This window comes from Bombus pyrosoma, linkage group LG11, assembly GCF_014825855.1.
Source record: "Bombus pyrosoma isolate SC7728 linkage group LG11, ASM1482585v1, whole genome shotgun sequence".
Lineage (NCBI taxonomy): Eukaryota > Metazoa > Arthropoda > Insecta > Hymenoptera > Apidae > Bombus > Bombus pyrosoma.
Window position 1 is genome coordinate 12,685,844 of NC_057780.1, and position 16,877 is coordinate 12,702,720.

The 16,877-nt window shown below is 35.6% G+C and overlaps 2 protein-coding genes across 7 annotated transcripts in view; one reads left to right on the forward strand and one right to left on the reverse strand.

Annotated features, from left to right (window-relative positions):
• The window catches only part of LOC122573008 (teneurin-m), a 653,565-nt gene that overhangs the window by 516,819 nt on the left and 119,869 nt on the right, over positions 1-16,877 (reverse strand). The window lies entirely within an intron of this gene.
• On the forward strand, positions 1,170-6,077 carry LOC122573009 (sialin-like). 2 transcript variants are annotated; one of them, XM_043738843.1, is made up of 6 exons: positions 1,170-1,627; positions 2,303-2,591; positions 3,082-3,667; positions 4,798-4,930; positions 5,125-5,366; positions 5,741-6,076. In XM_043738843.1, the coding sequence occupies exons 1-6, from the start codon at positions 1,624-1,626 to the stop codon at positions 5,858-5,860; spliced, it is 1,374 nt and encodes a 457-aa protein (XP_043594778.1). In that variant the 5' UTR covers positions 1,170-1,623; the 3' UTR covers positions 5,861-6,076. The 2 variants fall into 2 exon arrangements, with proteins under 2 accessions (XP_043594778.1, XP_043594777.1); XM_043738842.1 differs by lacking the exon at positions 1,170-1,627 and having other exon boundaries at positions 2,296-2,591; positions 5,741-6,077.

Here is a 16,877-nt window from a genome sequence, read left to right on the forward strand (position 1 = left end):
AATGTGTTATCAATATTTTCTGTACAATTAAAAGGAATTGGAGAAAGAAAAGGTAGAGAACGTTGAAAGAATTTCACTGATTTCGCAAAGAACAATAGTTACGTATCAAGGAGAAACAATTAAAATATAAAATAATATTTTCTATCCAGAGTATCCATAATGTTTCCCAGTTTACATGAAAGAGGACTAAAAAGTTACACAATCATTGTTCGCCGAAAAGAACCAAATTTACGACCTTAAAAGCGGACATAATAAAACTCAAGGACACCAATAACCTATAAATTGTACAATATATATCATTTGTTCAGAGTGAAATCTTTGCTCAGTGGGTAAATTATGTGTTCGGAGGATTTCATTGCTTTGACCTTGTTTTAGCTGGTGGCAACATCGTTCTTATTTAACGTCGGTTGCGATGTTTAAAGAAGTATCGACCGCTTAAAAGTTTTTATTGTGCGACATCAACCTGTTGAATGTTTCTACTATATACGTTACATTTCCACCGCATTCTCTATGAATCTAGTGACATTAGCGATTCCTATCAGCGGATAATTCGTCATAAGTATCGAATAAACATGCACGTGTCGTGGGAATTTCAATTGCAGACACGTTTAACTTCCTGAAAACAATCAGATTTATGATGTCAGATTAGTCATGTTAATAACTGTAATTCATAGAATTATTTTCTGTATTTTATGATTAAATATGATGAGAAATGGATACTATTTTGGGAAGTAACAGCTTTATTCGTAATTCGTGAAATTTAGAAAAGGTATACGTTTATTAGTCTGATCAAAGTCGTTCTAATTAAATTTTTTCTAGATGCGTTATAACTTCCTCCTTGGGCAAAAAAATGAAAAAAAAAAAAACAATTTCTTAATATTATGTTTCTATCATCTCGTCACACATTTACTGTCATCAATTGGCAATTTCAAAGTATTGTATTATATGCGTTTGAAAAAATCGTGCATTTAATTTGCTTACTAATATAGAACTTCGGCAATTTCTAAAAATAATCTACGATGTATTCCTTTTCTGATAAACGAGATGGTTTTTCTTGAATACATACGTGGAAAGATCTTTTCCCTCACAATATCAGAAGTATACGACTACATTATCATTTATCCATAAAACTTCTCTTCGATGAAATTTTCACTGTGACTTCTAAAGTTCCATTACTACACATACATCTCCGAGAAAAACCACATTGCCAACGAATGATGTAATGCAACTAAGAGGAAAAGTGAGTGGTAATTGCGCGATAACGGAATCGACACTCGAAATCCACATCGATTTCGGAAACAAGCGACACACGCGGTTCAGAACCACACGGTGTCACGCGTAATCTCGTCTCGACGCATCGTGTCGAAGAAGATATCCGGAGAACGAGAAATCTAGTATACTTCGATCGACTGCATCGTTAACGATAATTCGATAGTCGTCGTCGAGCCGTCGAATGCAGAGAAAGAACGACTTTCGCGATCGGATCGATGCGAAAAGAGACAAGAACTGACAAGAGACACTGCACGAAGACGTACGTAGAATCGAGCTGTGATGATCGTCAACGTAACGAAGCAAAAAGAGTAAAAAGTTTGAAATCTCCAAGCTTGAAACAGAGACACAAACATGCGTGAGCTATCATTTTTATTTTAACTATTTCATGATCTTATTTTAATATGCGAATTTTCTATTAATCACAACTAGTCACGTTACATTAGTCACAATTTTTTAGTCTCAATGGTTTCAGGTTTATATTTCTTATCTTATCTGTAGCTTAGAAAATAAACGCTTATAGAACGAAGAAAAATTTGTAAAACAACAAAACATTCATAACGTTTATAAGTACCAATTTTATTATTGTAAATTTTGCCAAGAATCATTGCATCAAGAATAAGAAAATGCTCAAATAAATACTTTTGAATAATAGTTAGTGTACATTTACTTTCTGTTTAACACGTTCGTTGCTGTTAACGCAACTGTCGCGTCTTTATCCTTGTGCGCTTCAACCAAATGACTTTGAAGGAAGAAAGAAAAATGAACAGTGCGTTGGAATGTTATTTAAAACAGAAATACTTTGTTACTTAAGAATATATATATTCTATTGTAATATTGTAATTTTATTTTAAGTGGCGAATAGCACATGCTTCGTAGCAGCGAATATTTCAATTTAAATATCATAGCAAAAAATAAACATTTCCTTGGAAATGGTGAACGCACAAAAATTAACTTGACATGAATCTTTATCATGCATCTCTCAGGAATTTTGACGAGAAATATTTATGAATCTTGTGTTTTACTATGATAGCGGACATCGTGAGGTTTTTGTTCGCTATAATGCTTTGCATCGCGAACATGATCATCTATGGATTGAAGGTCAACATCGCGACAGCTATCGTTGGCATGGTGAAATCTAAAAAGCATTCAAGTAGTCCAGGCGATGTAACTTATGAATGTAATTTTGGCGATGAAGACGTTTCGGGAGTCGATATAGATGGTCCTTTTGAGTGGACGACAACGGAGCAGGGCTTGGTCGTTAGCATTTATTTTGCTGGTTACCTCACGGGTATGTTTCCTTGCGGATATTTCGCGGATCGGTAAGTAAAACTTAAAATTAAACATTTTTTAATTCAGAAATATAACTCTCCTATGGAATATTTTTTGTGTATGAAAATAAGTTTAAGTCTCCTTATCAACAATCTGTCGATTGAGATTATTTAACGAGATAAGGGAGATATTGTAGCTAGCAGTAATAATAATAGTAATGATCGTTCATGAAACTAGAATTATCTTTTATCAAATGGTGTAACACCAAAGAAGTGTTTTTAAATTTTATGTGATAAATGTCTTCCTATCAAGATATTCGATATCTCAGTATCTCCTCAATATATTCTATGTTTATACGTATTATATATGTATGTACCGCTACTGTCATAATCAGTACAGTGATTTAGATTACTTTAGATTTATATTCCTCATGACGTGTTCTTCAAACTCACGCATTGTGAAACTTTCGAATTCATAAATTCTCGAATTCTCAAAACTTACAAATTTTTAATCGTACGAATCGACGACGATATATTTCAGCTTCAATACAAAGAACGTGCTGCTGATATGCGTGTTAGGAAACGCTGTTTTGACGCTGTTGGTGCCAGCAGCAGCCAACGTGCTACTGATCCTTTATATTGTGAGATTCTTGACGGGCCTAGTGAGCGCAGCGCATCTACCTGTGGTGAACGTCCTCGTTGGCAAATGGGTTGTTTACGAAGAAAAAAGCACATGGTTCGCCATCATCTACGCTGGAACATCGCTTGGTACCGTGATCTCCATCTTGAGTTCTGGCCTGATACTTGACTGGTTCGGATGGGAGGCAGTTTTTTACATTCACGGTACACTGCCACTGATCTGGTGTGCCCTGTTCTATTGGTTTTTCGCTGACAATCCAGAAACGCAAAAGTACATTTCTGAAAAGGAAAGGCAACTCATTGTGACCTCTTATGGGCACAGAAGCCTTGAATCTGCACACATGGACGTTCCATGGAAAGCCATCTTCACGTCGGTACCCTTTTGGGCACTGATTTATACGAATACTTTTGGCAACTTCTGTTGGTATTTTTTACTCACACAACTGCCTCTGTATATGAACAAGATACTCAGGTTCGATATAAAATCGGTAAGTTGGTAATAATATACAGGGTGTCCCTCTTTTCTCCGTATAACTTTGCCAGTAGATTCTACGAGTAAAAGTAAGAAAAAAAGAAGAAAAACGTAGGATCAAAAATGCTTTGTTAGAAAATTATAATAAAAAATCAAAGTAACAACGAAATATTGATTTTCGTTCGATATAGCATAAGAACAGATTGGCAATATTTATCTGATCTGTTTACACAAGCTACGTTTGGTACTTGAAGTCGTTGATACATGCGAGGAATTAGCGCAAGGAACTTATGATGTATTTAACAACATGAAAGGAAATTGACGTGAAATTCGCAATGTAATAAATTCAATTTCTGACGAAATATCAAGCCTGTATTTATAAGAACAGACGGCACTTTGAAACGGACCTAATGCAAGTAAATGTAGTCAATTATGATTTCGAATTTCTGTTATACTTCTTTGACAGAGCATTTTTATATATGTTTATATGAAATATTTTTCTTATTTTCACTCGTAAGATCTGCTAGAAAAGTCATGCGGAAAAAAGTAGCGACACCCTGTATAATAAGATAGGATTATTTGTCACCTAAACTTGAAACTCAATTTTGAACTTTTACATGGAATGATCAAACTCGTTATATATTTTGAGACTCCATTAGTCCTTAATACAATAACAGAAGAATGAAAAAATATCGTGTATACTTTAGATCCGGAAAGCAAAAAATATCAAAAACGAGGAAGTGATTCGAATAACCCAATGGTAGAGTTACTTAAATTAGCCAGGAGGTACTATAAGACACATATATTTATTATTATTTATTATTTATTAAAATATCTCAGCTAAAATATTGCTTTCATTGTTAGAAGAATAATTGCTACATTATCATTCCTTTAATGTGCATAATAACTTTTAAGTTACTAATTCGTTTTATAAAATTCATTCGAACTTTTGGTTCCATATTTTTTGAGCAAAGAATTTACAGCGACGAATGAAACTTTATATTTGTCATCGAGTTTCGAATTATAATACAAAAGCGATATAAATAATTATGAAATAATATATAATGATGCTACATAAATGATACAGTAAATTATATGTACAGTTTTGAATCATTCACTCGTCAACGTATTTATTTACTTGCATAGAATGCTTCCCTGAGCTGCTCTCCATATCTGATAAATGCAATAATAAACCCATTGCTTGGTAAATTACTGGACTGGGGCAGACAAAAGAATTATTGGAAACAGACAGGTGGTCGAAAAATTGCAGTATTTATAAGTAAGTTTCGCTATAGAATTTATATTCGATATAATATATCTCAATCTTATAAATTCTTTTCATTTACAAGTTTAGGTGAAAAGTATTCATAATAACACGAATGATTTCATTTTTACTTTAAATATGATAAATACGTCAAACTATATGTACTATATGTCAACCTATGAGTTTTCAATTATTCGTTAACGTTACAGGTTGTATCCCACCCAGTTTATGTCTTATTATAATCGCTTATCTCGGCTGCAACCGCGTAGGCTCCACAATATTATTAATACTGAGCATAGTATTCTGCGGTGTAATTTTTGTTGGACATCTCACCAATCACAATGATTTGGCACCAAACTACGCTGGAATCTTAATGGGCATTACAAATACTCCGGGGACAATTTCTGCGTTTATTCTGCCTGCTTTGGTTGGCGCGCTTATGGAAACTGGGGTAAGATGAACATAGAACTTACTTTTCTATATAGAAGAAGTTATTTGATCGTAAAAAAATAAAGAAACGTTTCAATATGATAAGAAATGTATCGCTAGGAGCATAAATATTCACAGCCTAGTGATAAGTGAAGGAAAAAGGAAAGAGTACTTAAAATACAATCGAGAATCATTCGACGTTCGTTATACATAAATATTATCTTCCAACACTCTGACTAATTTCTTTGTCAAATTTAATTTAACAGCATTGCTTCTCGAATAAAACAATTAATTTTGTACTATTTTCTCTTTCAAGTTCACTGTATAATCATCGTGAATCTTTTGAACTTTCTCTTCTTATTCTTATTGATCTCACGTATTATATTAATAATGTAGCACACTATGGTAAAGTGGAGGTATGTCTTCTGGATTAATATTATTGCTCAAACGTCTGCATTTGTTGTATTCGTGATCTTTGGATCGGCAGAGATTCAACCATGGAACCAAGCGCCATAGCAATGGTGATGACGAGTCAGAAATATGTTTCACTATTATTACTATTGTTAAACTTTGGCCTGTTATTCGTAAACAGAAAGATCTGCAAGATTTATAAATTACGAATTAAACTAGAACTTTTATGTTTTATGTAGATTATTGTCAAGTTTTTATACACGTTTTTTAAATATAAATAATAACAATAAACGTTTATTCTATTAAAAGTGTGTGGTTAATAGATATTTCAAATATAATAAAAGCAAATCGTTTTAAGATATTTTAAGAAACTTTCTGTAATGTATTTTAGAAGTATCCAAATATTTTTACCATAACATTCTGGGATTGTTTCCTTTCCAATTTATAGATCAGATAGAAACCACTTTATTCAAATAATAAAAAGATGATTTACATGAAAATGATACACATAACAGCGAATCGTGAACTTTATTGTAAACTACTATTACTGAGTCTCTTAATACGTAACGTAAATTTATAGTGTGATAATTCCAGAAAATAAATGCTGCATCTAAACACTCAAACTATATTTCTAATAATCTCGATAATAAATCAAAAGTTGCCGGATTTTTCATAAATCTAAAATTAAAATACCAAACGCTCGAATAAAATAACTCGAAACAATGGCACACAAGCAATAGAGTGTCAGCGAAGTGGTGGCGGTCGTTATAAATAATTCTGCATTCGCGAAAATCTTTCGAGAGTTGGTGTGCAGAAGCGTATAAAGGTCTGCGCAACCGTGGGCTACAGTAATTAGAACCGCGAGACCACCCGTAATGATAGCCGACCAATTAAGGACCACCTGGTACAAAAATCCGTCTTATCCCAATTAGATCGCGGCGTTGGCGACCAGCACTCCGCGAAAGACTCCCTTCCCCTCTCTCGCCCACTGCTTAGAAAGAAACATCCAAGAGATCCAACGAAAGAGCACCGAGAGTGAAAAGCTCTGGCAACTTTAACGGAGAATATTTATGGCGGCTGAAATATTACGTTTGTAATCTATTTCGGTGCTATAGCCGGCCGTTTCGACGAGCTTCGCAGTTGAAAAACGGAAGATTACAGCTAAGTCATTTCCCCTCTCCTTTGAAACGTTTCCTGTACCAGCAAGATATCAAAGACCACCGCTCGAGAAAAGAGTGCGGTCGTCTCGTCTCTGGAAATTTCATGAAGATTTTGAGTCGCGGAAATTGAACGAATCGCCGTATTCGCGAGTTTCAGGTTGCTTTGTGGCCTGTTGCCAATTACCGCTTCGTTCATCGAGACATAAGCGGAAAATGCTTCGCAGGTAATGCTATACTATTTGGTTTTATAAATAACAAGACTATTACGGTCTCGAAAATATTTTTAGCATAAAATTAATATAAAAGATGAGAATAATATATCCGCTTTTAACAACACTTAACGAAACGAAACAGAGATTGAGAACTCCAATCATCTTTCACTAAAGTGTCTATGAATAACATTGGCTCGATTTCTTAGATGTTCGAGTAGCTGTTGTATTTTCTAGACTACGTAGAATGAATCCACAGAATGAATCCGTTTCTTAGTCGCTAAAAACGTTAAAGAACACCTCTCATACATCTTTACATCTTTCCAATGCAATATGATATTGATAAGCAGTGGGCCGTTGACGAGATTGAAACATACAAAATTCGCAACTATCAAGTTGGATTTATCCAATTATCGAAACTACATTATTTTGCGCGACGTATCAATATTATTCTGGTGTTCCTATAAAATAATAATGAGCGCTACAAAATAATGGAATTCGATTAAGAATACCTCGAGTTCAACGGATATCAACAGGATAACAACGAGATTCTATCTGTCGATCAAAAAATTCCAGCGCATTGTATAGAAAATTTAATCAAAGTTAGATAAAAGGCAATCTTCCCGTAACAAAGGGAAAAACCAGGCAATCAATCAAAAGGGACACTTTAAAAGACGAAAACGTATCGTCGTGATTCTGTCTCATCAATCGAGTAGACTAACCACTTCGTGACGTTTTATTTTAAGCGGTGTACCGAAAATTAGCCGAGGGAACAGTCTCACCGAAAAATTATGGTAGACCTCCGTTAAACAGCCGTCTCCGTCAGCCGACAATCCGTCGAAGAAGCTATTAATCAAGCGTAATTAAGGCTCCGCTGATCCTTCGCCAGGGGATCGAGACGTCGACTCGTTTGCCCAGACTTGGCAGAAGTAGAGTTGCTCGCGCGTCGCTCGACGCCACGGTTAATCAATCCTGAAGCTCGTTACAGTCGAGCCTTGAAGCTAGCCTGAAGTAGCGTCAACGCATCCAAAGCGACACTGAAATGCCAAGAATTGTTAATCTAGCGCAGCTCCACACAGCATAACGCTTCCTATGTTGAGGATTCGCAGCTGCGTTCACTATACGAGACAAAACCTTCCTGTAATTCAGAATTGTTGATTACTATTTTTTCCACTAAATACAAATCCGTACGAGCTGTTATCGTAATGTGTGTGTATAAATCATTTTAGGAAGAAAGCTTTTATATCGTACTTCAAAGAGGACTATGTTCAATAATAGCGTTTATAATAGGAATTTATTGTATTATTAGGAATTTTATGAACAAACTACTAATTCCATTTATCTATTCAAACTTCTAAGTCAACTTCTAAGAGTGAAGTAACACTTTTTTATCTACTTTCCTTTATCTATGATAAAGTAAATCGACAGAAAATGCTCCTAAAACTGGTCTTACAATCGTAGGAACAAACTATCGTGGATGATTGATATCGCATTGTTCTCGCGTCAAGTTGATATCGCGACTCTCTTTGGCCGTTGGTTGACGTTAGCTGCGACGCCGGCGTCTCTGGCTTCCGTCTGGAACGTCATGCGAACTCTTATTAAAGGTGGCGATTTATCGCTGGTAATAACGGTGCGGTCTGGCTGCGAATGTGTCTCTCGAAGGTTCCTAGGGGAAGGTTGTGGCACGAACGCCTGGCTTGAGGTTCAAGGTGTCGAAAAGTATGGGTTCATTCACAGCCGACCTTGCATTCCTAATTGTGCATACGTAATACAACCTTCACCTTGCGCCTTCTAAAATGTCCCTAGAGTTTTAAGTTTATAACGAATGAAATCAAATATATCCTTTAATCTTCATAATTATTCATAAGAACATTGATGATTTTGAATCCAAGAAGATGAAAGAGGCACCTTTAATTTGATTTTTTAACTCCTGAACATTTTAAAAGAATCAATATCGTCATTTACAACATTTCGTAAACCTATCAACTATTTTTGAATTTCTTATTTCTTTTGCTTTTCTTTGGATTCAACGAATTACTCGCTGGCGTTCAAATCAGAAAACTCTAGAAAAATAGACTTATCACGTTTATCTCTTGTGATCGATAAAGCACGGTACACAACCATCAATCAAACATAATACAAAACGAAGTAACGAGAATGAGAGATACCATCATACTCCCTATTCTTACGACAATAAACTCGATATAAACACAGAAAAATATATTCTTCCTCTAACCACTAAATACAATAAGAGCTGCTAATTTCCTGGAGCACATCTGCTTGTAATTTTTCTGGGCAAGAGCGCCAGCAGCGAGTTAGGAGTAGTTAATTGCGTAGAAAGAGGTTATCGATTGCTCTTCGACGTGTCTGCTCGGAGCCGAATCTGGGTCAGCGCTATCAAAGGGTGAATTGAATGTGTGGAACAACTGAAAATGCAGCTGCTAACAGTCTGACCAGTACCGCCCTCGGTGCTTTTCAACCACGAATCCCTTTTAGTCGTGAGACTGAGCTATTAAGGTCTCGACATGCCACGTGTCTGCACTTGAGCACTCCATTCACGTGCGTATCCTATATACGATTTCCAAGCTCAGGTATTCAGGTGTAAATGTACGCGCGTTAATTCCGCGCATCCGCGTTTTCTATCTTTGCTATCAAAGCTGAAAGCATTTCTCCATTGCAATCTACACAGAACCAATAGTCTTGATTCTATCAATGCCGAATCGATAGTAGTCATTTGATCATAACCGTGTACATAATTGCAATTTGACGATCTGCTGCTTAATGAACTCAAAATATCCATTTAAAGACAATCCTAATCAATGTAAAATCTCAGTCGATATTGACCGCTATCGAATCTACACGCGCTCTTTCTAAGGAATGCAATATTCGGAGGAAACTATGGCTTTGTTCTATATACAACTCGCAGGTAGTGGTAGTTGGCGGAACAGCCAGGTCGACGCGGAATCACCTGGTAAAATATTAAACTTGACGACAACTAATCTGCAGGAAGTTCGCATAATGCAACCCCGGTCCGCAGGGAATCGAGACGAGCGGTTGGAGCCGGTCAATTGGAAACGGGGTGACCGAGTTTCGAGATTCCTACCTTCGCTTCATCGTCGTCAACTGAGGCATATTGAATTCTTTGCTGGACTCCGTGGAATGCCGGGAACCGAGTCGACCTTCCGTGTTCCCTTTCTCATTCCCTTCCGCCGACCTCTGCCCGTTTTTCTCTCGCTAAGGAAATAATTTCGAATACTTGGCCGATTCGCGAATCCACCGTCCCCTCGTTTCCTTCGCGATGACCCAGTTCACGCTTTCGGGTGAACAGTCGGCTAACGATGCGCGAAGCTGGCCCAGTGCATAGTAATCTCGTGACGTGACGTGGCTCGAGGAGGTAAAGACTGTTTGATGGCGTTTGATAGAGTGTTGGAAACAAGGCAGCTGCAAACAGAACTGAAATTGAGATATACGAGGCAATAGGAATCTTGTTAGCAGCGGTTAAAAGTCCATTTACGCTTGGATTCTCGAGAGTTGTTTTTATTTTCTGGAGAAGCTTCAATGTTACAATGTATTTGATTGATGCATGCGAAAAGTTTGAATTTGCTGCGTTATTACATGAATTATCATTGGCAAATTGTTCGAACTTCGAAGAATTAATTCACGCTACAAGGAATTCGTCCTAGATTTAGTATTACAATGAATTTGTTAATTATGTAAATCATACATTAAATTTCTTATTTGTCTGAATTTAATTAGTTCAGTCAGTCATAGTCTGTAGCAAATTGTTTACATGCTTAAAAGATATCTTGTTATTTAAAAATTTGATTTTACAACCTTTTTGATTGAAATGGTATTACTATAGGTTTTTATTAAATAGAAATATAATTTAATAATCTTATTCTGTTTCGAACCGATCGTTTTACATAGGAGAAGTACATAGCGATTATTTCTGGTTGAAAGATGCGAAGAAAATGTAAGGTAAACGATAGTACAGCTGTTCATTTGTTATGTTCCACGTTGTAGTGCTGAAGATAGCGGTCTCAGATATACGGCAAGCAATATATTATCTCTTTACAAGCACGTACGTAATTTATTTCTTGCATTAATTTTGGACTTAAACGTGCTTTGTTATATGAAACTTTCAACGTTAAAAAATCTGTTTTCTCATCATTAAGTCTTTACGCTAGAAATCACCTGAAATTTTTAATTCTTAAGATAGCTTTATTTCCGGAAACTTCTTATATTACTTATAAACTTATATTACTTCTTTATTAGAATATATTATCTCTTCTGTCATGCTAATAAGAAACACAAATTGAACGAATTTTATTAACACTCTCATTAAACTAAACAAGAAGAACTTAAAACGATATTCTCAATATCTTGGTCACTTTTACCTACCTCAGAAATCATGTCACAACAAAGATAGTCGATTCGATGCAATAAACGCTGTAATTCATATCAGCTAAGGCTTTCAAAAATCGTATCTTTAATTCGCGCTGTTTTCTTTCTCGTGAGAATATACGATGTACTCGTAAAGAAATCACAATTAATTGAATAAAAGATACCAAATATTCTCTGTTTCAGCAACAACCAAAAGAGTTTTTTTTGTATTAATCATCTCAAAATCACAGTAAAAAATTTCCTCTAATTTCATTTTGTCACTACATTACTCGCCACCCTTAAAAAAGGAACGCGAGAGGTAAAAAGTTGCAGTCATTGTTGCGCATTCGCGCTTTATTATCATTTCAATTACGTCCGAACGAGAGCGCACCCTTCCAATAGGATTGCCGTTTCCTCTTTTGCGACGTAATACGGCACACGGTTACCTCCCTCTCGTGCCTCCCTTGACCACCCCTTTACCCGCCCTCTGCACCCTTGAAAACCGTCAGCATATTGCGCATGCATAATTGAACGTGTTCAAACAAATAACAAAGTTTTCGCATGCTGATGAGAACGCTACCGCATCCTGATTTCGGCTACCGCCGACTGTCACTGATATATTTTCATTTGCCACACGGGGACAGATCCGCCATTCCTGTTTCTTGAGATTCAGTTCCTCGTGAACGCTCACGATCGATCGAACTACTCACGGTCGAAACGTAGCAGGAAATACTATATAGAAGACATGATCGAAAGACATGAAGAAAAAGACGTCCCGACAGTCTAAACATCCAGAGAGACATCATATTCGTGTGTAGTTCGATGCGCTTGCGACTGATGGTAAAGTATAGCAAAGTTTGCCTTGCAAAAATTAGTGGTAGTTTATGCGAATTATACGTAAAAGCTACTGGAAATATTTTTCCCGTAATCTTCTTATTGAAAGTAATTTATTTTTCAAATAAATTATTCTGCGACGATTAAAGTTGATTTATGTAACGCGTGGTCCTTGTGAATTTTAGGAATATTTTCCTTACAAACGAAACAAATAGCTGTTAGCTTACTTTGCGACAATTGAGAGTCGAAGTATTTTCCTTATAATTTAATTAGCAACGAGCCCCGTTTGTCTTAAAAAATTTATGAATTAATTGCATCGGGATACCTTTGGGTAAAACCTTTTTTAACGAAATAGAGAAAACATTGATATTCGAACACGATTCTGCTAAAAAGAAAACATATGTCAATGGTAAAAATAACAAAGAATCACGCGGGGAAAAAGGACAAAATATCGTTGTTGGAACTATCGAAAACTCGAATCGTAATTGACAGGAGCGTATAATCCGTGCGCGTGTAAATCTTGGATCGATAAGTTAACGCTCGAAATTGCAGAGTTAGTTAAGAGGAAATTACTCGTAACCCGGTGAAAGGGCTCCCCGCCACTCAAAAGGGATTTAAATTTTACGTCTGGTCTCATCCCACGAACGATCCAATCTGGCTGGGCTAGCACGCGAGAAAACTCCTGAATTTTACGAAGCATAATTACAGGGACGTGCGTATCCGGCTATTTTTTCCGGGCAGCAGCGGTGAACTTCCGGTTGAGTGATGCGATAACCGTTTACGGTGTTCGCGTGATCGCTCAAGTCCCTTCTGTTCTTTTTCTGGCCATCAACCGCTCTAGGAAAACGTATGGGGTGCGTGGTAAAAATGATCGACCAGCCCGCCACCGCATTCCGTTGCATAATTCACATTTAATTGAAACAATAAAATACCTCTTCACTCGATTATTATCGATCATGTTGACGCTCGACATTTACAGGATCGCGATGGAATTATGGAACGAATAGCAGATTTTCTTTCACTGTTTCTCTCCGATCGAAAATTAATATCATGCCGATGCATATATGAAATGTCATTTCTTTGAAATTTGGTATTTCTCGCGTGTCAATGCCATCCCTTAAATTTTGTTTTATCACTAATTGTTAGATATCCATATTAAAGAAGAAAAAATGTGTAATAAATCACGTTTATTTAATGGTAAGAAGTTTTATAATAAAGACATTTCCTTAGATGAGCTTCAATTTAGAGAAAGTATCACGAAGGTTTCTGGAAACGTAAATTTAGTATTTGAGAAGACGTTTCCTATTCCACCTGAACAACTTTTTAATACATAAATTATTTTAAAGAAATTTATAAACGAAGAAATCGTAACAGCACCGTTCGAAAACTTCTCGAATTTCGAAACTGATAATTCTTTAAAATCTGGAACAAAGAAAGAAGATAGTCGCTGGAATTGGATGCAATTCCAGTTGCGATAAAAATTGTATTGCATGAAACGACAGTTGACGTACCTTAAGCTGGTACTTGTGAAAACTGTTTTAAATATTGAAACGCATTTCGAGGCTACAGTCGGTTTAACAAGAGACTACATTTGCCTGTTCGGTTGTCTAACACGTTATTAACTTCTAAAGTAAACTAACTCTTTTCACGGGTGGCACACTCTGCGCATAGCTGGAACGTTACATAATGCTCAATGAAAAGCTAAACTCCTACGTAGCTACGTATGGAAGTACAACGTGGTATTTGCCAGCGCTGGCTGGCAATTTGCCTTCGCATACCGTGGTCTCACTCGAAGTATGAATAATAATGACGCTGGATATGTGAATTATGAGACGATTATCTACAGCGTGGGACGCGTTGGTTATTGCATCGACGAGGTACACAGTACCCTGCGACAATCGATCCTCCGACTCGATATTACACTTCAGCTTTATGCTACTTTTAATGGCCTCGATTTAACGAATCACTACGGAAACTATCTCTCCTATGCTTGTATGACACCTTAACGTGTATTTCTTATTGACATTTCTTCATTCACGGTAGAAAATCAAATTTTCGAAATTTGTTTATTTTGCATTAGTATAACAGTTGTATTAGCGTAATAGAGCATTAGTGGAGTCGTAACTTTGTTCATTGTGGCATTTTGGATATTTGAATTTCATGAAAAAACGATAAAAGAGATTAAACTTATTAATGATAGTTCGTTTATATTTCTTTCAAGCTTGAGAAATTTTTAGTCGAAAATGGCTGGAAGAAAATGGCTGGCAACATAGTTGATATAAGTTCGACAAATATTGCATGTTATATTGCATTTATTACTGTAATTTTGTGTTATGATAAATTCAATATTTCTGGGGAATTCTTGTATACGTTCTTTTATACCTAAAAAACCAATGAAATACGTTTAAGAAAAATAAGGTGGATAAAGGAATCGAATTAACGATATTACCGAAGATTTGAACAATTTTCATACGAGATATATTCATTTTTCCACGATTTTTAGTACGAAAGTTTGCCAACTGTGGCGCCAGCTGTCGGAGCACACCCCTTCGAAAATCTATAGACTCGTTCTGATGAAATCTTATTATAAATCAGAAATTTAATTTTCAAATAGAATTTTTAAAGTTATTCTCTCTCTATGAGAATTGGTCCAAGTTAAAAATCTTTATTAAAGTTAATTTCCATAAAAAGAAATCATACTTTATATCTATAAAAAATGAATACATGTATATACATGCCAATTATAATAAAAAATTCCACTATGAAAAAATCTGTATAATTGTATACTACTTGCAAAAGATAAAAATTTCTTACAAAAAAAAAAGAAGAAGAAAAATCGGCAACAAAAATATAAGACGATGGAGTTAATCATAATAGATAATTACTATAGAAACACCAAATACAAATGATCTATCTATTTTTTTTTCCTTTTTTAATTTTTTCTTTCTTCACGGTATGATAAAACGTACGATAAAATTTCCCCGAATTATCATTCTATTTGACATCGTAGTTGTTCTCCTCACAGCAGCGTAGGCTACGTTTTCACTTATTCTAAATTGGCTTTTTAATATTTTGCATATTAGTAGCTTATGCTACCCCCAGCAGAATCCTTGTTAGTTGTTTCAACGAGTTTAGTATGCAAATTGACATAAAGGGTATATGCGCGTGGGATGTAACTCAAGTGCGGAACACGCGGATAATGAGGGGTACGCTTTACCCTCGGGGGTAGTATGTTTTACACCCGGGCCGCTTATGCGTCCAGGCCGATCCGAAAAATCATCGCTACATGCGGAAGCATAACCTTCCAAATTTATTACAGATCTACTGCCTTCTTTTACTTTATTCTTGAATATTTCGCTAATGTTTTGATGGAAATGTTCCTATTAAAAAATTTAAGCATAACTCAATCCATCTTTCAAAAGAATTTCAAATCGAGAAAATCTAAAAGAATTCCGAGTGCATTCTCGGATTTCTAAAAAATTTATTTGACAGGCTGAAACAGTACAGGATTAAAGAATTCATTACTGTTATGGGGTTGCGTTTGTTAGATCGCGTTTCTTCGAGGTTGTGCTAGAATCGCTCTATTTATTTTATAGCATCATAGGTTCTTTTTTTATTGGGTAATTATGCAAACTGCAACGTAGGCAGAGCCCGTACGAACGCGTCAGCCAGTATTTTTGGGTTTTACGGTATAACCAGACGTGGTTCCTTACCAACGCCCGGGATAAATGTAATAAAATTCGCCAGAAGAAAAAAGAGTACACCCGTAAACGCGAGCTTGAATAATTAGCCTTTCTTCTCTTGTTAAATATTTTCATCCATAAACTCATTGTATATTATATTCAAAACCTTCTGTTCGTTATTAATTGCTCGATTAAAAATCGTTTAAAGAATGTAAATATTTTAAAGCAATATAATGAATAACGGAGAAATACGAATTATTTCATAATCAATGTATTATGCATATTACTTTTGCACATTAGTGGTAATCCTTATTTAGAACTACCACACCAGTCAAATTGACTGGTTTTACAATTTTATTTTAAAATTCCTTCCTCATGTTATATTTTTTTCCGCAGTGATGTGATGACTTTCGCAACGATAACTAAAAGAATAATATAATGAATTTTATTTTGTCTTTTATATATTCAGATTCAAAATAATTTTCTATCAAGGCTACTTATACCAACACCAGTCAAAATGGCTGGTATTTGTCAAAGTGTAAAAGGATCCTGCCATCTGTTTATCGAACCCCAATTAACCAGATTCCTCGTCTTGTACAACTTCCCACACGTTTTTAACATTTTTACCGCGTATCATTCGATATGATGATATCAGTTATCAGGAAAATTCCGGATCGATTGCTAGATGCTAACACTAGAAATACCACATCAGTTAAAATGACTGGTTCTACAATTTTATAAATGTGTCAACTCTCGTTTAGGGATCATGGTCCCAGATGGATTAATAATACCAAAAATGTACTACATAACATGGAATTATTTCTGTAAAAAAGTAATAAATTAATAAATATAG

Coding starts and splice junctions, on each gene's coding strand:
- LOC122573009 (XM_043738842.1), top strand. CDS start 2,296: ATGATAGCGGACATCGTGAGGTTTTTGTTCGCTATAATGCTTTGCATC. Junction 2,592..3,081: donor TGCGGATATTTCGCGGATCG/GTAAGTAAAACT, acceptor GATATATTTCAG/CTTCAATACAAAGAACGTGC. Junction 3,668..4,797: donor TCAGGTTCGATATAAAATCG/GTAAGTTGGTAA, acceptor TTACTTGCATAG/AATGCTTCCCTGAGCTGCTC.